Raw genomic sequence first — 21,572 nt, 5'->3', positions numbered from 1 at the left:
CAGATTTTTAAAAACTGCTTATTATTAGTTTTAATTTCAATTACTTATTTTTAAATATTTGTTAAGGTTTTGTTGTGAAGTAGGTATTGGTGTTCACTTTATAATAATGTTTGATTCCATTTACTAGTTTACAGTTGAAAAATGAGGCTTATCAGGGGATAAAGAGGCTGCTCAAGGTCACACAGCTAAGTACCACTGGAGCTGGAATTTTAATCCAGCTGTGTCTGACCAAGAGACTCACTTTCTTTTTACTGTGGGATTCTATTTTTCTTGATAATTTAATTTAACAGCCAGTTATATAAAGATATTATGCTATAGAGATAAATGAGATAATGAGTGTAAAACCGCCTTGAAAAATTCAAAGAATATAAATGAACTATCCAAATTAATGCAGCAATTTCCCTGTGAAATTGAAGCTAGGAGATTAAATGGAGACTAGCTAAGATCTGGCATTGCCTTTCAGTAGTTTAAAAGTAATAGAACTTTTTTTTTATAAAACTTTGGAGACATACGCTGCACATCCATGCCTGATACACTGTAAAGCAAGCCTTCTCCCAGTGGGTTTTTTAACATTAAAAGTGGCATTTAGTGAGCCATTTAAGTGATAATAATAGCCACATTTAAGATTTTTTTAGTGATGACCATCTCCACACTGGTTCTTAGCACTAAAGGGCTGGAAAGTGTCCCTCCTTTCATTCAGCACCAATTTTATTTTGCACCTTTGAAGTACCTGCTTAGGTGCTTAGTGTTAAATAGTGAATAGAAAAGACACATTATAAACAAGTAAATAAGTACATACCTAGAGGGAAGTGCTGTAAAGAAGTGATCTGGGTACCAATAACAGGTGCCTAGCTGTTGGAGAGTGGGCCATCGTCCTGTAGCAAGGTCTTGAAGGGTGTTTGAAGGAACCTAACAGAGGCGAGTGTTGCTGGAGGACAGAGATGTGCGGCGAACGTTGGAACAAGCTGAGGTGGGCTAAGTGGGCAAGGACTGTAACATACAAGACCAAGGAGACCATAAAAAGGAATTCAGATTTTATTCAGAGTAATGGGGACGTTTTTAAGAAGGGCACCAACATGAACCAGTTCAGGATATTATAACATTGTGGTGTCAGCTCTTGAGAAGATCCGGAGTGGCAGAGGGAAGACCAGGCAGGAAGCTAATACTGCAGACCAGGGCTGGCTAATTCTTCTTGAAGGCGCTGCCCTGTGAGCCAAAACGTGTTCAGCAGGCCTTCACACACTAGACTCTAATAGTGGCCCTCCTCTCACCTTCCAAGTTGTGACAACCAAGTCTTCAGACATTTCCGAATGGCCCCTGGGGTGGTGGAATCATCCGGTTGAGAGCTCCTGACATAGACCCAGCGGGAATCGGTGAAGAATGGGTGTCGTGATGGCAGTAGAAGTGGAGGGGAGTGCTCAGATCTGGGAGCACACTCAGGTGGAAGAGGATTCCCCAGATTCCGTGGGGCTGAGACAAGAGGGCCTTCACTCTGCTTCATCGCCAGGCTTTTCAGGAAAAACAAATCCCTTCATATTTTTTAAAACCTTAAAATTTACTCAGACTTGTCCTCGCTCTTTCTCAGACCTTAGATCTTCCAAATATTGTGTCCACTTTGTGTTCTATAGACAGAAAAGATCTGCCCTCCCTTCCCTGTACACAGACCACACCTTTGTATACACTGGAGAGGTAACAGGGATGCTTGGCCTTTCACCAGGAATCCTGAAGTGGGTAAAACTGATAGACAACTTTGAAGGAGAGTATGACTATGTGACGAATGAAGGGACGGTGTTCACGTTCAAGACCAATCGCCACTCTCCCAACTATCGCCTGATCAACATCGACTTCACGGATCCTGAGGAGTCGAAGTGGAAAGTGCTCATTCCTGAGCACGAGAAGGATGTCTTAGGTAAGACCACACGCTGCTTGAAAATAGTGCTTTTGTGTTTGGTGAGCACGTCAACAAATTGGTACATCTCTCATTCCCTGGTGACCAATTACAAGGTAAAGAGCCTCCGACATCTAATCTGTGGGCATGAAATGTCTAAACTGTGCAACCAGGTATTCACTGTAGGACACCTTTGTAATTACTACAGTGTTATACAGGATCTTCATAATAATTATAAAGGTATGAATCCAGACTTTCAAAGGTGGTGCTTTTTTTTTTTCTTTTAGTATTAGTTGTCTTTGCTAGTTATTTTCTGATAATGCTAATCACTTACATTTAATTTTTTAAACCATTTGGATTCACAGCCTTAGCTTTTAGCTTTTGAATAACCTTTGACTGTTTGTATTACACCTATTGTAGATCGGAGGGTGGATTTACAGTCCTCTTATTAGAAGAGAGCGGATTATTGTCAGAGCTCATTGAAACCCAGTGCAGTTGCTGCTGGGTGCACTGGGCTCCAGTAGCCTCTTAAGAATCTCACCTCTGTGTCAGTCCTGTTTAGAGTGCCTTAAGTTCCCTCTTGTTCATTTTCTGTGGTGCTCCAAAAAAGGTATGCTGCTTTATAAGTTATTTATTGCCTGAGAGCTGTATTTGATTAGAACAGTAAGACTCACTAATTTTGCTATAGTTTTTACACCAAAGGAGAGTTCAGTTATCTTTAAGCTAATGAAAAGTTTACTGGTTGAAGGTGAACTTCTGCTAATGGTTTGTTGGGGATAAAAGCAAGGGCCATCCCCAGATGGGAAGGTATAAGGTATATAATTAGGCAAATAAGTCCTTTGAGACCTGCAAAGCAGTGCTGTCTGAGATAAAACAGTCCTTACATGGGGCTTTCAGTGAGCCGAAAGCACAGCTGCCAGAGTCAGACAGATCCAGGCTCATGTCCTGGAAAAGGAAGGGATGCTTTCTTCCCCAGCTTGAGGCGGTATGCTCTGTGCCAGCAGATACTTAAACCTGGCCTTGCATGGTGGGTAGAGGGGAAAGGTGGGCAGATGGTTATGCTGACTGTCTCAGGGAGAGCTGCCCATGCCCACTCCTTCGGGGCCTGCCCTTCTGCATGTTCCTTGGCCCAGGAGGAAGCACTACTCTGGGTCTTTGCATAAGATTCTCCCCAACCCCCAGGGGACCCTCTTCTGTTCTGAGGTCTCCCCACCCCTCCAGGCAGTTCTGTTGGACAGGACCAGACATGACTCATGCTTGCTCTTTCCATATCAGCATCTCCAAGGCAGCAGCCCATCTGTTATCTTCCCCTCAAGTACTTAGTCCCTGCTTCTCTGGCCTAGCTGTCCCAGTCCCGTTAGCTTCTTGGGTTGGGCACCAGTGCTCTGTCTCTCAGGCTGGCTCTCCACAGTGGAGAGGGAGCCTTACAGCATGACTGCGCTCTATCCAAGGAAGGCCCTTTATTTGTCTCTCTCGAACCTTCCATTCACTCTCTTCCCTCATTTATATTTGGATGAAGGATCCATAAGTCAAGAAACAGGTTTTTGGTCATTTCCTATAACACTTTCATGTGAGGAATCAGGTGTGTAGTGACTTTAGCAGCCTGATGACTTCTGTCCAAACTGAGACAGAATGTCCCCGCTAAGGGTGGTAATAGCCAGGCATTTAGTGAGTTCTTCCTAAGTGCCACATGAATTGGCCTCATGTTGACAGGTCCAGGTGAGACTTTGGTAGCATAAGTCTTCATGTAGGGTGTCCTGGGTGGTTTTCAGGTACAGGTCAGGTTGGATCAGTGATGCTTGACTAGGGAGCTCTCAGAGACGTAACTATTTCCCAAGGCATGTGACTTTTCTGCCTCTTAAAGCCACAAAAAAAGTGCTTTGACCATTCCTTAAGGTGACATCCTATTTCACTGGTAGATCTAATGAAATGCAAATCACTGCTTAGAGATTTGGGGGGTGATATATTTTTATAACCTTCCTTCTGGAAGATTATAAGTTCTTTGGACTGGAAAGGGGAAACCTTCAATATTCCCTAGGACTCATCAATTCCGAGAGAAGCACAGTCGAATTTGCTATATATCATTAGCACAGAATGCACTGTTGAGAATAAAAACTAGAGATGAGTCATAAAGCACAGCTATAAAGTCAGGCCTGTTATTAACGGCGATGTGCAAACCACCTTGGCCCTTTCTTCTGTACTTTGTTGCATAATTCTGATGTGCTCGTGGTTAACACAGATGATTCTTTGACAAATAATTTACTTCTTTTTTCCCCCCATACTTTCTTTAAAACATTAAGGCCACATGAGATGTATTACTTGATTGAGGCACTTTTAAAAAAAATCACATTGGAGAAGGAACAAATGACCTTTAGCTGTGAAAGCTCTTTATGTCTTCACTGGAGAAAGTTCACTGTGGTAAACAACCCAGCGGGATCGAAGCCTCTGGCGATCCTTAGAGCTCCCTCTGATGCTGCCTGGTTCGTGTTGAAACTTGATAATGTTACAAGCATGAACTACTAGTTTCATGGGTTTTAAAAAACAATCAGTGTCAGAGATCCCATGACCACACTTCCCACCACGAAACCCAAGAAAGGTTTGTCATCCCCCCGCTGGAGCTGTCACCTGCAGCCATGTCCTTGCTCCCGTTCGTAATCTCATCTCTCCCTTTGGATGGCCTGGCCCTACCTCAGGCTAATCGTGTCCAGAAACGAAATGGATTGTGCTCTGTGCCTGTCCTTCTGTTTTCTCCTTTCCCCTTCACCTTGCTGCCCTGCATTGGCCCAGCTCTGCCAGAGGACAGCACCATTACTGAAGCTGCAGCCCTGGGCGTGAGGAGGACTCATCTCTCCACCTGACTTTCCCATTTCCTCACGGTCACCAAGCCCTGGGGGTTCTTTTTGGGAAAATGCCTTTCATTTATTTTCTTAACGTCTCCAGACTTGATCCACACCTGGTGTGATTTGACTGGCTTATTGGAGGAGTGTTCTCCCCTCCATCCTCTGTGCATCTCCATTGTTCTGTATCCTTCATTGGTGTCATCTCTGTTTATATCCCCTGTATCCAAACAGTAGCTCCTCAGCAACTGCCAAGTCAGAACTGCACTCTGCTCCTACCCAGGCCACCGCACCCGCCTTCAGACCACCATTGCCACCCACCCCCAAACCGAACAGCTTTTTCTTTTTCTTAAAAACAGATCTCTCACTCGTTCTCCTTACCAGCCTCCCTCCCTCCCTCCCTGCTGTTTTTTCATTTGTTGGCTCTTACTCCCCTTCTCTCCTCATTCCTAGCACCCTTCCTTCCTTGTGTCACCTGTCTTCCTGCTACCTCATCCGCTGTCACACCCAGGCACGCCCCTCTCCACACCTCTGTACTTGAGATTCAACTTAGCACTTGCTGAAAGACTCACTTTTTTGGGTCTGCAGCCAACCACTCACTTACCTTTGTTAACACTTTACTGTTTGGGTTTTTATAAGATTTTACCTTAAGGACAGAGGTGCCGTCACCTTCCAGCTTGTCTCCCGGCACCTTGCTGGGGACCTGGAGCATACCAAGGGCTTGATACATTTTTGTCAACTAAACAACTCTGACGGAAATGGATCATGATTTGGTTTTTGTTGTTTTCTTTCTTATATTTCCTGTAACATGATACTGAACACAAAATAGATAGGCAGGATTATTTATAGTACACACATTATCTAGATAATCAAAAGTCCCTGGCCCAAGGTGGAGAATGTTTTGTTTGCTCTGGCTATCACAATGACAGATCATTTATTAAAGGACTGTGCTGGAAACTAGAAGAACGATTAAAAGCAATTATAAAATCACTTTGCAAGTCTCATTGCTAGATAGTTCAGTGACATCAGTGTGCTTTCCGCTCCTCTTCAAAACCACCTTAGGCTTTACCTGTTCTTATCTTTTCAGAATGGGTGGCCTGCGTCAGGTCTAACTTTCTGGTGTTGTGCTACCTCCACGACGTGAAGAACACCCTGCAGCTTCACGATCTGGCCACGGGCGCCCTCCTGAAGACCTTCCCGCTCGAGGTCGGCAGCATTGTGGGGTACAGTGGTCAGAAGAAGGACACCGAGATCTTTTATCAGTTCACTTCCTTTTTAGCTCCAGGTGAGAGTCTTTTACCAGTGTGGTGCAGTTTACAAATCAGACTGTTTGGGTTTCTTTGGGAAAATGGGAATATAATGCTATGAAATTGAACATCACATATGCTCTATTACAGCCAAATCATTTACTTGGAATAAAACAGTAAAACAGATGTTCAGAACAAAGGGAAATGCCGCCACCTAAACTGCACGGTCATTAATCTTAACACCCTCATCCTCTGTTCTGGTAACTGGACCAACTGTTGTCTTAGGTTAATGAAAAAAAATCACATGAAAAAGTATAACCTTACATTTAGCCTGGGTCTGTATGTACTAGGACACACGCAGTGCAGATAACTAAAAGCTTAAAATAAAAATCTGTAGTTATGTCTGACATTAAAATTGTTTTCTAGAACAAACCAAGAATAAATTCTGCAGTTGTTAAGCTGAATTAAAGATGATTTTTAAAATATAGTCTTGTATCATATAGGAAAAAACTTATTTGGTTCTAGTACAGACAAAAATGCTTATCAATTATAGCTTTACGTTTCATGGGATGGGTTAATTTTCCCCAAAGTAAGCACAGCTCTCTTTTTAACTTTTTGAAAGTTGGTCACACTCATTTTGCTTTGTTTTGGTTTTTATGGCTTCTCCACTTGCCTGCACTGTTTTTGTTATAGCCAAAGCCATACACATACTCTGATTTGTCCCCAGAGCCTGCTCAGTTGGCAGCTTGCATTTGACCGAGCAGACACTACCCTAAAATCAGCCTGGCTGAAAGCGTCTCTGCAAGTCTCCTTGCTCCTCTCTCAAGTTCTGCCATAGCCCTTTTGTCTCCCCCCCCCCCCCCCCCAGTGCTGTTGTCATAGTTTGGTCCTTGGCAAATAAAACAGGTGTAGGAGAGAGCTGGGCAGTGCTGAAGTGGTTCGTCCTTCTCCTGGGGTTTGGGAAGATGACTGTGATGCTTCATCTGTGTGGTTTTTTTGGTGCCTCAGAGTCGCAGAGCAAGCCATTCATAGGAATCTTGTCATCTGACAGGTTGCTGTCAGGGTCATTAAAACCGAAAGAGCCATGTTCTGTAAGTAGGTCTTTGCTTCTCCCCATGTGCCTTTCACATGATCTAGGGGGCCAGGAAAAGTGCCCACAGTGATGCGGAAACCAGGTCCAGAAGTCAGGGACTGATGGGTCATGAGCCCCACATCTGGGTGTCCCATGCCTCACCCCTCTCCCCCGGGGACTGGGGTACAGTGGCAGCCAGTGGACAGGAACCAAAAAAAATCAGTTTCTTCCAGAAAGCTATTCTCAACCCACTGCTGTAGCGTCCACAATTTATTTTCTCAGGTTACACTGGTTCTAGACATCTTACACTGTAAAATCTCATAGCTTAAACAATTTAAATGCATAAAGGGCTGAGAAGAACAGGGTAGAGAAGGTGACTCACCTGCTCTTAATAAAAGCCAGAGTCATCAAAGCCTGTAAACCTCCTTCAATGACCCCACGTGGCCATTTATTTCAGGAACAAGCTCGTCGTTACCTGGGGAAGAAAGGACTCATTGTCTCAGTGTAAGATGGTGGGTTCTGTGCCAAGCAGTGGAATATTATCCGTGACTGTGGCTGTGAAGGTTGAAAGAGAAGGGTGTTCTTAGTTCTCTAGCACCAGGCGGCTTCTGAACAAGCTCTAATTTGCTGCTGTAATGCTTTGTTCTTCTCCTTTCTCTGTTCTTCATTTTGCCTCCAGCTTTGTATTTTCTCTCCTTAATGCGATTTGATATCTAACACCAGAGAACAGGACTGCCAGACTCGGGCCTTTTGGTCTAAATGTAAAAATAATCATTAGATAATTAAACTAGATTTCTTGAAAGCAAGAATTGCCAGTGTGTGTATATACAATCCATACATATATGTATCACCTTGAAAGCTGTCTTGCCCTGCTCCCTAAAGGTTAGCTATCCACGACCACAGTAAACAGCAGAGATACTAAACTATAAGTAAAGCCCCAGGACCAAAAATAATTGTAGCTCCAGCTGCTGTGGACATGATACATCGGGCAGGTGCATGCCACAACTGACTTTGGTCCCCATGGAGGTGCATAGTGCAGATGTGACTTGAGGCCAAGCCCTTTAGGACTTTTGTACCCTGAGTCACACATGGGAGAAAACAGGCAGCCAGGGCAGCTTGCAGCACGATGCTCTTATTCCCTGTGGCACAAACCACTTAGCTCTTGAGCCGATTAATTCTGTACTTGTGGAACCTTGGGGGGTTGTCTAAGGTTAGTTTCAGGCAGACTTCACATTGCAATAATCTTATACAGCAGCCCCAGGTACATAGCTCTGGGAAACAGCTATGAGAAATTAAAGCACCTTCCCAGACTATTTGGGAAAGGCAAAAAAAAAAAAAATTTCTTAAAGACTTTTAGAGCAGATTTAGGTTCACAGCAAAATTAAGGGCAAGGTACAGAGATTTCTCATATACTCCCTGCCTCCACAAATGCATAGCCTCTCCCACTATCAACATCCCCTTCTCAGAGAGGTACATTTGTTACAACTGATGAACCTACACTGACACATCATAATCACCCAAACTCCATAATTCACCTTCGGATTCACTGTTGGTGTTAAACATCCCATGGGTTTGGATAAGTGTATAATGACATGTATCCATCATTATAGTATCGTACAGAATATTTTCACTGCCCTAAAAATCCTCTGTGCTCTGTGTTTTCACCCAACCCCGTCTCCCAACTCCTGGCAACCACTGATTTTTTTTTACTGTCTCCATAGTTTTGGCTTTTCCAGAATGCCATATAGTTGAAATCATACAGTATGTAGACTTTTCAAATTGGCTTCTTTCACTTAGTAATATGCATTTAAGCTTGCTTCATGTCTTTTTCATAGCTTGATAGCTTATTACTTTTTAGCACTGAATAATATTCCTTTGTCTGGATGTAGCATAGTCTATTCACATGTTCACCTCCTGAAGTACATTGGTTGCTTCTAAGTTTTGGCAGTCGCAAATAAAGCTGCTATAAACATCTATGAGTTGGCTTTTGTGGGGACATAAATAAATTTTCAATTCCTTTGGGTAAATACCAAGGAGCACAAAAATTTTTAAGAGACTTGTTTTAGTTTTTGTTGTTTTTCTTTAAATTCCTTAAAGCCCAACCTATAATCAGATAAAACAGTACCTACATGGGTCATCTTTTGCAAAATTCTTTTGCCTTTTCTTTACCTATCCAATCTTTCATATCTTCTGATTCTTCTTTCACTGTTTCTCATAGAATTACCCCTTCTCCTAACTTCCATTTTTTTATCTCCTTACATTTATTTTGGATTATAGCAGGAATATCCCAGCTGATTGTCCTTGCATCTTCCCTGTTGCTAGAATAGCTTTATTAAAGTACTTGTTTTCATCAGAGACCTGTTTCCTCAAGTCCAGATACCTTAAGGGACTCCCATAATCAGTCTCTCTCTTTCACCCTTAAATTCAAAAATTGATTTTCTAGAGATCACCTAACCAGTCCTGTCTGGTTCATGATTCTAGAATTTCTCCAAAGCCCACCTTCCTCTGTACTTAACAAGCCAAATTGGACATGCACCAAGTATCATTACATTATAAGGATTCACATTGCAGTGTGAATGCGCGAATGGCTCGCCTGGGCTACCCCAGATGGATCTGTAAATAGAAAGTAGTGATCAACTGTATTAAACAGTAGTATCTTCGGGGTTAACACAGCCTCCCACTAGAAGACAGGAAAATAGAGGCCAGGCAGTAGCTAGCCTCTGTAGTATACTTCATTCTTCTGTTAGAGGATTTGATGTCTGAATTTTTTCCCCAGAGAAACAGGCATTTAGAGTGTGTTTCCTATTCATTGTCTTTCACTAGGGGTTTGTGTTCTGGTACTTTGGTGACTTGTCTAAGCTCATGCACCCAGTAACTGTCAGCGCTGGGAATCCTGGCTCCAGATCCCTTGTCAGTTACTGTACTAGAGGTGGCAGTGGTGCTAGGGAGAGTTAGGTGCTCAGATGGCACATGCTTGGTCCACCTTCTTTGTTTTTAGCTGTTTGGTTGTTTGGGGTTGTGTGTTTTTTCCTTCAAAGATTCAGATGTTTTTTGTATTTTGTGGAAGGGGAACAGGTACTGATCAAGAAGCTTTTCAGAAATTCACATAACATCTGAAGATAGCCTTTGCCCTCAAGGTTATGTTCATCTAGGAAAATTCAGCGTATGCCCAGAGTGTAGTTTGGAAGTACTTAGGTTACACATAAAAACGAAAAAAGCTGATTCTTGAGTCCTGTTACATATACCCTATTATAGTGCCTTAACGCAATGTGTCTCTATGTGTGGTAATTGAGACGACATTCACAGGGGTTGGCAGTCATGCTGTTAAGGAATCTAAATACACTACTCTTTGCCAGTGGGGAGCAGAGTGTATTTCTCAACTGTTAGTGAAGTACATAAACAGAGGAGTTGAGAGGAAAGCAGGCCGTCGTTTTAATACAAGATCAATCAGTTAGAATGTGTCCCGTGGGAGTACCGTTTGGTTTCTGGTTTTCCAGCAAGTATGGGGCTCACTAAATCGATTTTTCATTTACTTGCCAGCGTATGTTTAAAGTGTTTCGTGGGAGGGCTGTTTCCACACCAGCCACTTGGGGTGACTAATTCTGTTTCATAAACCACAGCAGTATTGTTGTTTTCAGCAGTGGGACTTGTCTTGGTTATTGTTTCTTAGATTTAGTTGTTAAATGTTAGCATTAAATTCAGGAAATGGAATTTTAATTAGTGGTAAAATAAACTGGAAATCTTGGTGTATATTTTTTAATCTATGTTGTGCACAATTACTGGGATAATCAAAATTGAAACAGCAATTTGAGGATGACTCCCCGATCATCGTTGGTTGCTGTCTACCTTTGTGTCCATGAATGAGTGGGTATCGGGTGGGTAGCAAGAGCCCCTGATTGCCGTCAAGAGACCCCTGACTGGCTGTTGACGTTGGGCAAATCATTTGAGTTTTCCTCTTAATCGGCTCTGAGATAAAATGTCCCTGCATGAAGTCTCCCCCCTTTTTTTTTTCGCCTCTGCTCCTAAATGATGTGGCATGGAAAAGACCTGTTATGTTTCTATAGTTAGCTTTTTCCCTCTTCTCATGCTCCCTGATGCCCCTCTCGCTCCTCATGCATCTGATTATGCTTTGTGATCTTTGCCCCCCTTGAGTCTGGTGGGTTCGTGGACTAAACTTAGACTTCCTCTTCCTCCTAGGCATCATTTATCACTGTGATCTTACCAAAGAGGAGCTGGAGCCAAGAGTCTTCCGAGAGGTGACCGTGAAAGGAATCGATGCTTCCGATTACCAGACAGTCCAGGTATGGAGGAGCATTTGTTCTTGAAAATGTGTTAGAAAACCTGACTTTTAGCCTGGACCGTTCACACCCCAGCTTGTCAGGAGCTGTGGAGGTAGGTAATCCACAGTAATACAGACGACAAATACTTTTGGAGCTCCTGTTTCTGGGCATTGAGCCAGGCACAGTCCCTGTCCTCCCAGACCTTACAAGTTCTCCCATAGCTGCAGCTCTTGACAAGAAACCAGTGTCCTTTCTCTGGGGGAATCTCACTTCAGTAGCTATCAAAGCAACACAGTTTGTCTCTGTTAGTCCATTTGCCCTACAGTGGGTTGTGTTCTAGCTCAAGTCCTGTGGTGTCATAAATAGCAACATAGATTTGCTCTATATAAAGTATTTACTCACATGCTATGAGTCAGTCTGAAGTTCATATGTGTTTCTACCTGGCACAGAGAGGGCACTCCATAGAAAATTAGAAGGAATTAACTAATTAATCCTCATGGCACCATAAGCTCAGTCTCTGGTCACAATCTTTTTAGGTTTAGAATCTCCTTTTTTTTCCATTCAGCTCCCCAAAGGTACTGAGTCTCCCAGAAACTGGATCACTTATCCATCGAGGACACAGAATGTCTCTGCTCCTTTGCAGTGAGAGGTTACCTCTCGGGCAGCAGGCGTTTATCAGGCTTTCCCACCTGGAGGGCCATACCCCACGGACCACAGGTTAGGACTTTAGGTGTGAAGGAAGGTTAGAACAAGCACTGGATGCTCCCAAAAATGTTTCGGTAAAACGAGGGCATTTGAGCATGGTGAATTAATCTTCGCTGTCTAGAAATAGTCTAAATGATGGGCTAGATCTCAATCATAAAAAAAATAAAGCTTTGTTTACAAAAACGTACAGTGGGCTAGATCTGGCCCAGCTCTGCAGCTTGCCAACCTCTGAGCTGTATCAGGAGTGGCAGACTGGCCTCCAATTTTATTGGAGAACATCCATGCCTGTCTATTTACCTAGTATCTGTGTCTGCTTTCACACTTTAACTGAGTGGGTGCAACAGAGACTGTATGGCCCACAAAGCCTAAAATAGTTAGCATTTAGCCCTCTAAGAAAAGTGTGTTGATCCCTGGTCTATATAAATAGTATTTATAAAATCAGAATGTTCTCAGTAGATGCCTAGGGCCTTTGTCATGAAGCCCTGCCAGGCCTGAATTCTGCACATCCTCATTAGGTGACATTGGGTGACATTGGGCGAGTCATTTAACCTTTCTGCCACCATTTTTTCAGCTGCAAAATAAAGATAGTATCTACTTAGCAGGATTCCTGTAGAGTTAGATGATATAAAGTGTCTGGCACATAGAACATAATAAATTTTTTTAAATCAGTATTGGCAGTAAATATAACAGACTCTTATACTTTCATACCTATTTTGGCTTGTTTCTTTTTTCATCTTCAAGGTGAGCCATTGCCTGGAGAGAGATCCTGTAGGGGCCCGTAGCCCCTGTCTGTCTCTCTGTATGTGCATGTGTCTGTTTGTCTGCATCTCTCTCTCTCTCTCTCTCTCTGTCTTTCCATCTGTCTCTTTCTTCTCTGTGTGTGTGTGTGTGCATGTGTACATGCTCATCACTACCTCAGAGATCAGTAATGTCAGGGATGCCCAGGAACAGTGACCATCGTCTCTTCTGCCCTCCAGGATGCAGCCTTGGCTGCCCTAGAATTGGGCAGAGTTGCCTACAAGAGACCCCCTGTCTTCTCATATCTACTACACAGCCCCTGGGGTCTATATTTAAAAACAAACACACTCTTTTTCATCTTCCCACAACAAACACTGCCCCCGTGTGCAGTTACCTTTGGAGTTTGGGGAAGGGAGGGGACCTGCAATAATGACAGCTGTCAGGGAGCCAGCTTCTTGTGAGTCGTAACTCCTTCCAGTGAGGGTGGTTAGAGTCCTTCCTCCTGTAAAATAGTGTTTTTTTCCTATCCTGACAACACTAGTGTTCTTTACAGGTAATACACAAAGAAACCATTTACCACCTAATACGTATTGTTTTCAATTACAAATGCTAGTTGCCTGTGTTGTTGGAAAACTCACTGAATTCCTCTGTGCCTGACTCTACTTCACAATGAAAACTTCCCTGACATTGAGCTATGCAAATACTCACCACCTTTTATTTATACTGCTGCAGTAGGGGAGCAAAAAGTCATGGTAAATATTTAGAGAGCTGGTAACTGGACAGAACCCATTAGTTTACAATCTTAATGCACTGCCCCTCATTTCCATGTTTGAGAAAATAGAGCTGTGCCCATGGGCAGAGTAGAGCCTCCGTGTATGATGCCAATAGGAGGTTTTACATCTATTGATTGTACACATCACACATATTGCACTAAGTCATTAAAGTAGAATTCGTTCATGTGTAAAGGTGCCTTTGAAATGCACAGCACCGTAGACTTGTTTCACTGAACATCCATCTTGCAGTGATTGAGATTCGTGTGTATGCATAGAGCTCGGACGTGAAATGTGAGTCTGACAGATGTCCTCACATTGCTGACAGTGACTGGCCATTGTACAAGTGGCCCTCCAGAGGGATCTATGCATGAATGGAGATCATCCTGACGGTGTGTAAAAGGAACCACAGCATTTTGTAAAACAGAAATTCCATTTTTGTTTTTAGTCACTTTTGGGTAATGCCATTTTTGATTCCGTGTGACCCTGGTGTTTATATTTATTCTGTATGTGATTTTAAAAGATGACCCCCGGGCTGTTTGTCATTTCTTTTTACAGTCTGTGAGGCACCGTTCTCGTGTTGAGGCAAATGCTGCAGCACGGATGACCCTGCGTGGCTGGCCATGCAGGTAGTGATGGTCATGACCGTGCACGTCTGCCTGGTGGTGTAGCCGCTAAGGTAGACCGAGCCCGAGAGAAGGGAGGGGTCGAAGAAACAGGCCAGCTACATAGCCACAGAGGGCTGCTTTTCGTGTGACCTCCATTCACTCAGGACCCAGAGCACCTTGAGTGGGGCGGGGTGAAGGATAGGATGTCATATTTTGCTGACAGGCGCAGAACAAAGCTGCTCTCTATACAGCCTTTACCCATTCCTGACTACAGCTATGGGTAGAACATTGATCTGTATCAGAAATACAATTTGAAATCAGATCCTGGGAAACTGTTCATTTTTCTTCCAGTCTGGGGCACATAGGAATTAGTTTTAAATGGGTTATCAAATCTGCAATTGACTCCTTCTTTTATTGTGAATGACATGACCACATAATTTTGATGGGGACCTCTGTGCCCATGTCTTTAAAAAGAAGTTAAAATACTGAACATTAGAAATGACACTTATTAAACAGGCTTGGTAATAAGTGATTTACCTGAAAAATCTGTCTACGTTTATAATCAGTAATATGTTTCATTTTAAACAAAAGTGAAGTAATAGGGAAATGTTAGTTAAATTTAGTCCACCAGCAAATATTTATGACATGACATTCAGTGCCAGGTGCTACTGTTTGAATATAGAGGAATTTCAGACACACACAATTTATAGTATATATAAATTAATTTTGGAACTTTATAGTCAGACCGGATAGTCGAGACTAGAGATCTGAAAGGTCAGACACCTCAAAGATGGTGACCACAGTGATGGAGGGAGAGGTGCAGGCTTCAGTCCGCACTGTACAGTACAGACCCTCTGGCTGGGGTCGAGGAAGACGTCTCCACAGCAGAGGTGGAAGCTGGGCGGGGCTCTGAGGTGCTTTCCCCACTGAACTCCTGAGTGATTTTACCACCACCCTTCATTCAGAGACAGCCTCTGCCTTTTCATAGGAGCGTAATTTCACCATTTCCCAGTAAATTCAAGAAGAAGGGAATCATGCCCTCAGTTTCCCGGGCGGAGAGCCGCCCTTGGCAGTTACCTTCTGCGGATGGAAGAGTGTTTGCACTGTGGTTGAATCAGGCATGACGAAGGAAGGTAGTGTAGCAACAGTGCACGTTTTTGGCTTCTCAGTATCTCATTTCTGTTCAGCCAGCTGAGAGATTGGCTTTTCTCCTCCCAAAATGAAGCAAAATTTATAGACATGAAAGAGAACAGTGAACTGAGTACACTGTGAATAAATTCCATTAACAACAGTTTCCACATTTTATGAAAGACAACTTTTCAGAATGAAGGGCAAAACCAAACTTAAATCAATATGGTACAAAAATAGTAAGAATCATAAGTATTTAACATAGTTTTTTGGTTTTTTTTTAAGAGAGAGAGGAGGGAGAGGGATAGAGAGAGAGAAACATCGTGAGAGAACATCGATCCATTGCCTGCTCCACGCCCCCTACTGGGGCTGGTGCCCACAGCCCAGGCATGGGCCCTGACTGGGAATCGAACCAGTGACCTTCTAGTTCCTGGGTTGATGCTCACCCACTGAACCACACTGGCTGAGCTTAACACAGATTTTTATCTTGATTCCTGTTCTCTTACACTGTGTAGGAATTTTGCTTTTGATGTTGACCTACGGTAATGCCCTTGAGACATTGGGAGCATCCCAGAGGTCGCTTGCTCTGTAGCTGAACAGAAATGTTAAAATTAGATGATTCTTTGGGTTTACCAAGATGCCTTGGGGTAAAAGGGAATTTTTTCCCTTTAATTTAATCTAGATTTTTCCAGCCTTGCTGATAACTAATTTGTGATTGCTAGCATACAGGCTTTCCCATTCAGAGAACGTACTCTCAGAACACTAATTAGTGTTTCAGTACTCATTAACTTCTGTGCTGAGCACATGGCACATGCGGTTTTACATTGACTCATCCACATCCTTGGTGAGCTGACTGTTGAGCTAGCCGCAGTGTTCTCTGTAACACTGTGTTCTCAGAAATCTTCAGAACATGTTCATGAAGAGTGAATGGGGAAACATTTTCAAAAAGACCTTTTTGAGGAGTCACCATGCTTGAAAATAGAAAACTGCTTTAAATGTAGTCAGTTGTTCTTGGCAATGTATTGCCTAAGTATTTGTGTTATTTTTGATATTTTGCTTCTCTGTGACATGCATACTTTTGCATAGATTCCTGCCCTTCTTTAGAATTCTCTGTCATGCAGGTATTCTAGGTTGCAGGTATAATATTCATATTTAGAGTGCTCATGTTGGTGTCTTTCCTCTTTAGATGTCAGCTGTTATGATAGTTTGACTGCAAATGATAAGACGGAGTCTTTGCTTTCTTGCTGACGTATAACAGAGAAATGAGTTGCGGGGTCCGCGCCTGTAGTTGCTGCAGTCTCCGTATCACTGTAAATAAACCCCTCTCCATGGTTTTAAAAAGGACATTACTTTGCAGTAACCTGAGAATATGTAACCCACTTTCAGTAATAAGCAAAAGGTGGCCTTGAGATTTGAGCCCCCAACCTCCATGATAGGCCTGGGGAGGTTTCTTGAGCCTGTGGGCCTTCCCCGTGGCAGGGTGGATGAGCACTCAGGGCTGACCCAGGCACGTGCTGGCCTTCTTCTGAGTGTTTCTGAACTTTGCTCTGAGGATTGGGTCCTGTTTAAATTATGAATGGGGACTGCAATGAGACGGGGACGGGAAAGCAGCTGAACCTCGGCCTGGTGACCTGGAGCAGGGGAATTTGGCCAGGAAAAGAAGCCCCACTGGCTGGCTCTCCTGGGGGAGCTTGGCAGTGACTCCGCAGCACAGGAATTTACTCAGCTTGCTTTACTAAGATGTTAGATTGGAACTGGTGTTGATCTAATTTGAATGTTTAGATTGACTTCTAGAAGGCAGTCTAGGTTTATTCTTTAAAAGTTGTATTAGAGGCCATCACTGTCAGAGATCAGTACCATAGGTGACAACTATGCTCATTAGGAGTATATACAAAATTTTTAATATTCAGATATCTACAGATGATACTGAATTTAGAGGTTTAAATTTTGTTTACATTGATCTTAGAGTCACAGCTTTTGAGATGCATGAAAGTTGCAGGTTGGGGAGCTTTGCTGATGTTGAGGTGGGTAGATTTCAGGTTACTCACAGCTAACAACCAGCTCCAGCTCCTTGCTAGAAAACTATGTTGAGGGAAAAATGTTATATTTCATTATCTTATTTTTTAAAAAGTAGAAAGTCACTTCCTGCTTATTAGAACTGAATCAATAGCATAATATCATCTATGAGTAGTATGTGTGCTGATGGTACTTATCTTTTGCTATTTAATAATACTTATTTGCCTTTAAAAATGAATCTGAATCTCAAGGTATGTTACTCAGATTACATTCAACTGTGAGCAATGGAAAAAAAGTGAGAATAACCATGGCTTTAAAGGAGAGAGGTATTTATTTCCTTAGCACAGAAAAGAAGCAGAGAGTGAATCATCCAGGGCTGACTTGGTGTCCAAAGTGTAAGGAATCAAAGCTCCTTCTCTCTGTGGCTTCATCACCATGTGTTCTGTTCCCAGCATTACTTCATGGCCCTAGAAGGCTGCTGGGATTCCAGCCATGTTATATCCACTCCCCAGAGAGCAGGAAGGCAGCAGTGTGGAAAAAGAGGGAAAGGAGGGGAGGAAAGGTGCATGCCAGCTGTTTGATAAAGATGTTTGTGAGAAGGTGACATGTATTATGTCTGCTTTCATCTTTTTTAGTGAAAACATGCTCACGTGGCCACCCTAGTACAAGGAGGTTTAAAGATGTCTGCCCAGAAATAATGTACCTAGCTAAATATTGGGGCCTTATTATCATAGAAATGGAGGGAATGGATATTGGGAGACAACTAGCAATCTGCCACACAAGGCCTTTAGTTAAAACTTTTTGTTGTGAACCGAGTCCAAGAAACCCATACGCCACCTGGTGGCCAGGTACCTAAATTTCAGGATCCCGCTGGAAAAACAGACTACAAAAAAGTTGAATTTTCAAATATTATAACTGTGAACAGCAGAAATCACACACCTTTTTTAAAGGCCCTTGTCCTGTGAAAAAAGACACTTAATATCGCTTCTAGAACGTGAGTATATGTCGTTCCTGAACTCTTGTCTTGACTTTAGTAAAGTGTGATACAAGAGTGTATTAAACTATTTTGAGCATTAAAAACAAGCCCTGGCCTTTGTGGCTCAGCTGGTTGGAGCATCATCCCGTGCACTGAAAGGTTGCAGGTTCTGTTCCTGGTCAGGGCACATAGCCAGGTTGCGGGTTCAATCCCCGGTTGGGCGCATGTGGGAGGGAACCGATTGATGTTTCTCTCTCTCTCTCTAAAAAAAAAAAAAATCAGTAAACATATCTTCAGGTGAGGATTAAAAACACACAAACAAGACAAACTCAGAGTTCTCTCTGGCAGGATGTGTCCAGGTGGCCGTGCAGATGTTTTGTTCGGGCTAGAGTGTTCTTGCCCGGGATAACCAGCTCCAAACCACCCTCCCAACTTCCCCACAGAGGGGCCTGCTCTCTGGAATGGAAGCATGCCATGCACCAGCCTTTCTAGAGGTGGTCAGGTCCCTAATTTCAGAGCTACTCTCTCACTCTTTCCTTGGTGCATATTTTTCTGCCAGTATGGTTTGGGGCTCTCACAAAGTTATATGCCTTCCAATTGCATATACATTAGAGCTCATCTAGCTGAGCCCTCTGTTTTAACTAAGGTCACACTGTTAATGATTGACAGAACCAAGAAAAAAATGTAGAACTCCAGAGCTGTGCAAATCCTGCACATTTTGTTGTCAGGATAAGCTATTTGCACTGTCTATATAGCTCCGTTGTTATTTGGTTTTAAGATTTTTTTTCCACCTCTAAAATAAACAAATTAGACTAAAAGGCCTCTAAGTCCTTAAGATTCCTTAACCTCTAAAAGTGTTTCTATATCATGTATCTAGTGAGTACTTTGTAGGTTTGTATGGAACCAATTATACAATAAAAATACCCTCTGTGTGAAAGGGGAAACAGTAGGAGCCCATAAATTCATTTTTTAATGATTTATAAATATGATTTATTTTAGTGTTTATTTCTAGTCTCCTTATTGTATGTTAATGGGGATTCTCATTGTCTTTTCCATTTATTTATATCATATACATAATATATACACACACACATATACATATATACACTTATATTTTAATCTGAGGAGCTTTATTTAAGTCTTAAATGTTGGTCATATTTGAAATTCCGTTTAAAGTATGCTCAGAAGTGAAATAAAACATGTTTAGGTTTTTGCCTTTTTCATTTCATTTCTGCTGGACCTCAAGATCTTACTTGGATTGACATCGATGCCACTACTGGCACCAGGTGGCTTCTAACTCAAGTTTGGGAGAATATTCAGATTTACTTTGGAAACGCTGGCCCAAGACTTTTGGTTCTTGTTCTTTGAACATGCTAAGCAACTTATGTGCCCAAAGCAGGCACCCTTCTTATCTGCTTTCTCTTAGAGGAGCACATCTGTTCTAGCGTCTATCTGTATTTTGCCTTTTTAATAGGTGAAGTTAGACAAAGAATTAAGAGGAGGAGGGGGTGCCTAGAAGCGGGAATCTATAATTGCTTAGATTTCCAGTGCATTGAGAAGGCTCAGCAGGAGAGAGTTGGGGGCAGTCTTTCTCCTGCTCTTCTGTGATGGTATGAGTCCTGAACTAGCCCAGGGGCCCATCTTCTGTAGGTCGCCAACTAGACAACTGTTCTTCGGCTTCCTGCTCCATCTTTTAGGGCAAAAGGTAAGAGACCATAGAGACTTAGTGTGGGGTCTCCATCTGCTATATAGTTTCTTCTCTCCTCTCCCCTTTGCCTGGAGTTACACTGATGGTCAGTGGAAGAGGGGGGTGGGTAAAAATAGACCAAGCACTGCCAATATTCCCTTATCTCCCTGGAGGCAAAACCATTATTGGAGGAAAAATTTTCCATTTCCACCTGGGCTTAGAGGAGTAGACTGGATCTTTCTCTGTCTACTCCCAGGGCTGACTCAATGTAAGAGGCAGATAGAAATGTAATAGGGGTAAACATGGTGGTAAAATATATTGAAGTGAAGGCATCGTGACAGTATTAAACAGGGACACACGGGTTCCTGGTCATTGTCGGTGTCCCGTGTGAGCTCCTCTACCCAACTCTCCATGCCCTCCTTCATCCACCCTCACTGCCCCAAGCCCCAGGCCCCCACCCCAGCTATGCTGCACCGTCCACGCTTGCCTCCCACCCGAGCCCTCGGCCACCATGCTCAGCTCACCTCTGCCTGGCTCTCCTTCCTCCTGTTCCATCCTGTACTGCTCATTTTCTCTACCCCATTTTCAGTATTCAGCCAAGTCCTACCTTCTGTATAGAAGCCTCTCTTCTTATTCCTGCCCTTGGGAACTCAGAGCAGAAGACCGGGAAAGGGGCTGTCCAGCTGTTACTTGGACATGTGGCCTGGGTGTGTGCACATAGTGTGCCAGACTCTGTGCCAGTGTCCTCATCTCTCTTCTTCAGAGAAAAACCTTCCTTTGAGATCAAGACGCTCGTGATTTTTATTTTCTAGATGAAGAGCCCACAGTGGAGGGAAGGTAGGTGAGTTGCCCCAGGTCACCCAGTGGCGTAACGGGCACTTGAGCCCAGGCCTGCAGTTCTGAGATGCCCCTGAGCATGGTGCCGCCGGACCCAAGAAGCTGTTTGGCTTCCTGACCAGGTTGTCACAGTTCAATAGTCAGGGACCCTGAGGTGTGTGTAGTTCTGGGTCTTCTTGGAGAAATTGATATAAAGCGCCGTGATTTTATGGAGACCGTAGGAAAAGCCTCATCTTTTACCTTGGTTAGTGTCTCCAAGAAAGAAATGTGAATCTTCTGCTCCTGCTGTATTGATAAATGTAGCTCATATTAATTCTAATGAGATGAAAATCATCTGCTAGTCAGTTCTGCTGAGTGTAGTAGTAGATAATGCCTGTGTTCTCCCTGCCTCCAGCTACGTTTGTTTGTGTACATGCGTATGTATATGAGTAGTTATAAGTACTAACAGACATCAACAGACAGTATGCTTTTTGATTCTAATTAAGGTAGTGGGTAATTCTGAAACTGAATCTCCAACAGAAAACCATTTAGGGTGCAAGTAAAAATCATTATGTGTGCTGCCTACATCTGGACCCTGACGTTTTCCATGTTTTGCACAGTATATGTCTAGTACAGCCGTAGAGTTTAATGTGCATATAGCTAATGTGCACATATTATGTACACATTAAATATCTGGAAGAGATTAGAGAAAAATATGAATACTCTGAACTTTGGTTGGTGTGCTGGTTTGAGAATCTGCAGATTTGACTGTGTTGGAAGTGCCAACCTTGAACCCTTGCTCAG

The 21,572-nt window shown here is 43.0% G+C and overlaps 1 protein-coding gene across 1 annotated transcript in view; it reads left to right on the top strand.

Moving 5' to 3' along the window:
* PREP (prolyl endopeptidase) overlaps positions 1 to 21,572 on the top strand; it is a 103,536-nt gene that overhangs the window by 52,647 nt on the left and 29,317 nt on the right. Inside the window, exons 8-10 of the mRNA XM_087817538.1 lie at positions 1,718 to 1,909; positions 5,813 to 6,010; positions 11,242 to 11,345. Coding sequence (XP_087673664.1) covers positions 1,718 to 1,909; positions 5,813 to 6,010; positions 11,242 to 11,345 — 494 coding nt within the window. The remainder of the gene's footprint in view (positions 1 to 1,717; positions 1,910 to 5,812; positions 6,011 to 11,241; positions 11,346 to 21,572) is intronic.

The sequence above is a fragment of the Miniopterus natalensis genome, chromosome 5, assembly GCF_054644295.1.
Source record: "Miniopterus natalensis isolate mMinNat1 chromosome 5, mMinNat1.hap1, whole genome shotgun sequence".
NCBI lineage: Eukaryota > Metazoa > Chordata > Mammalia > Chiroptera > Miniopteridae > Miniopterus > Miniopterus natalensis.
Note: the sequence above shows the minus strand (reverse complement) of the source record. Positions and strands in the feature narration are given on the sequence as shown.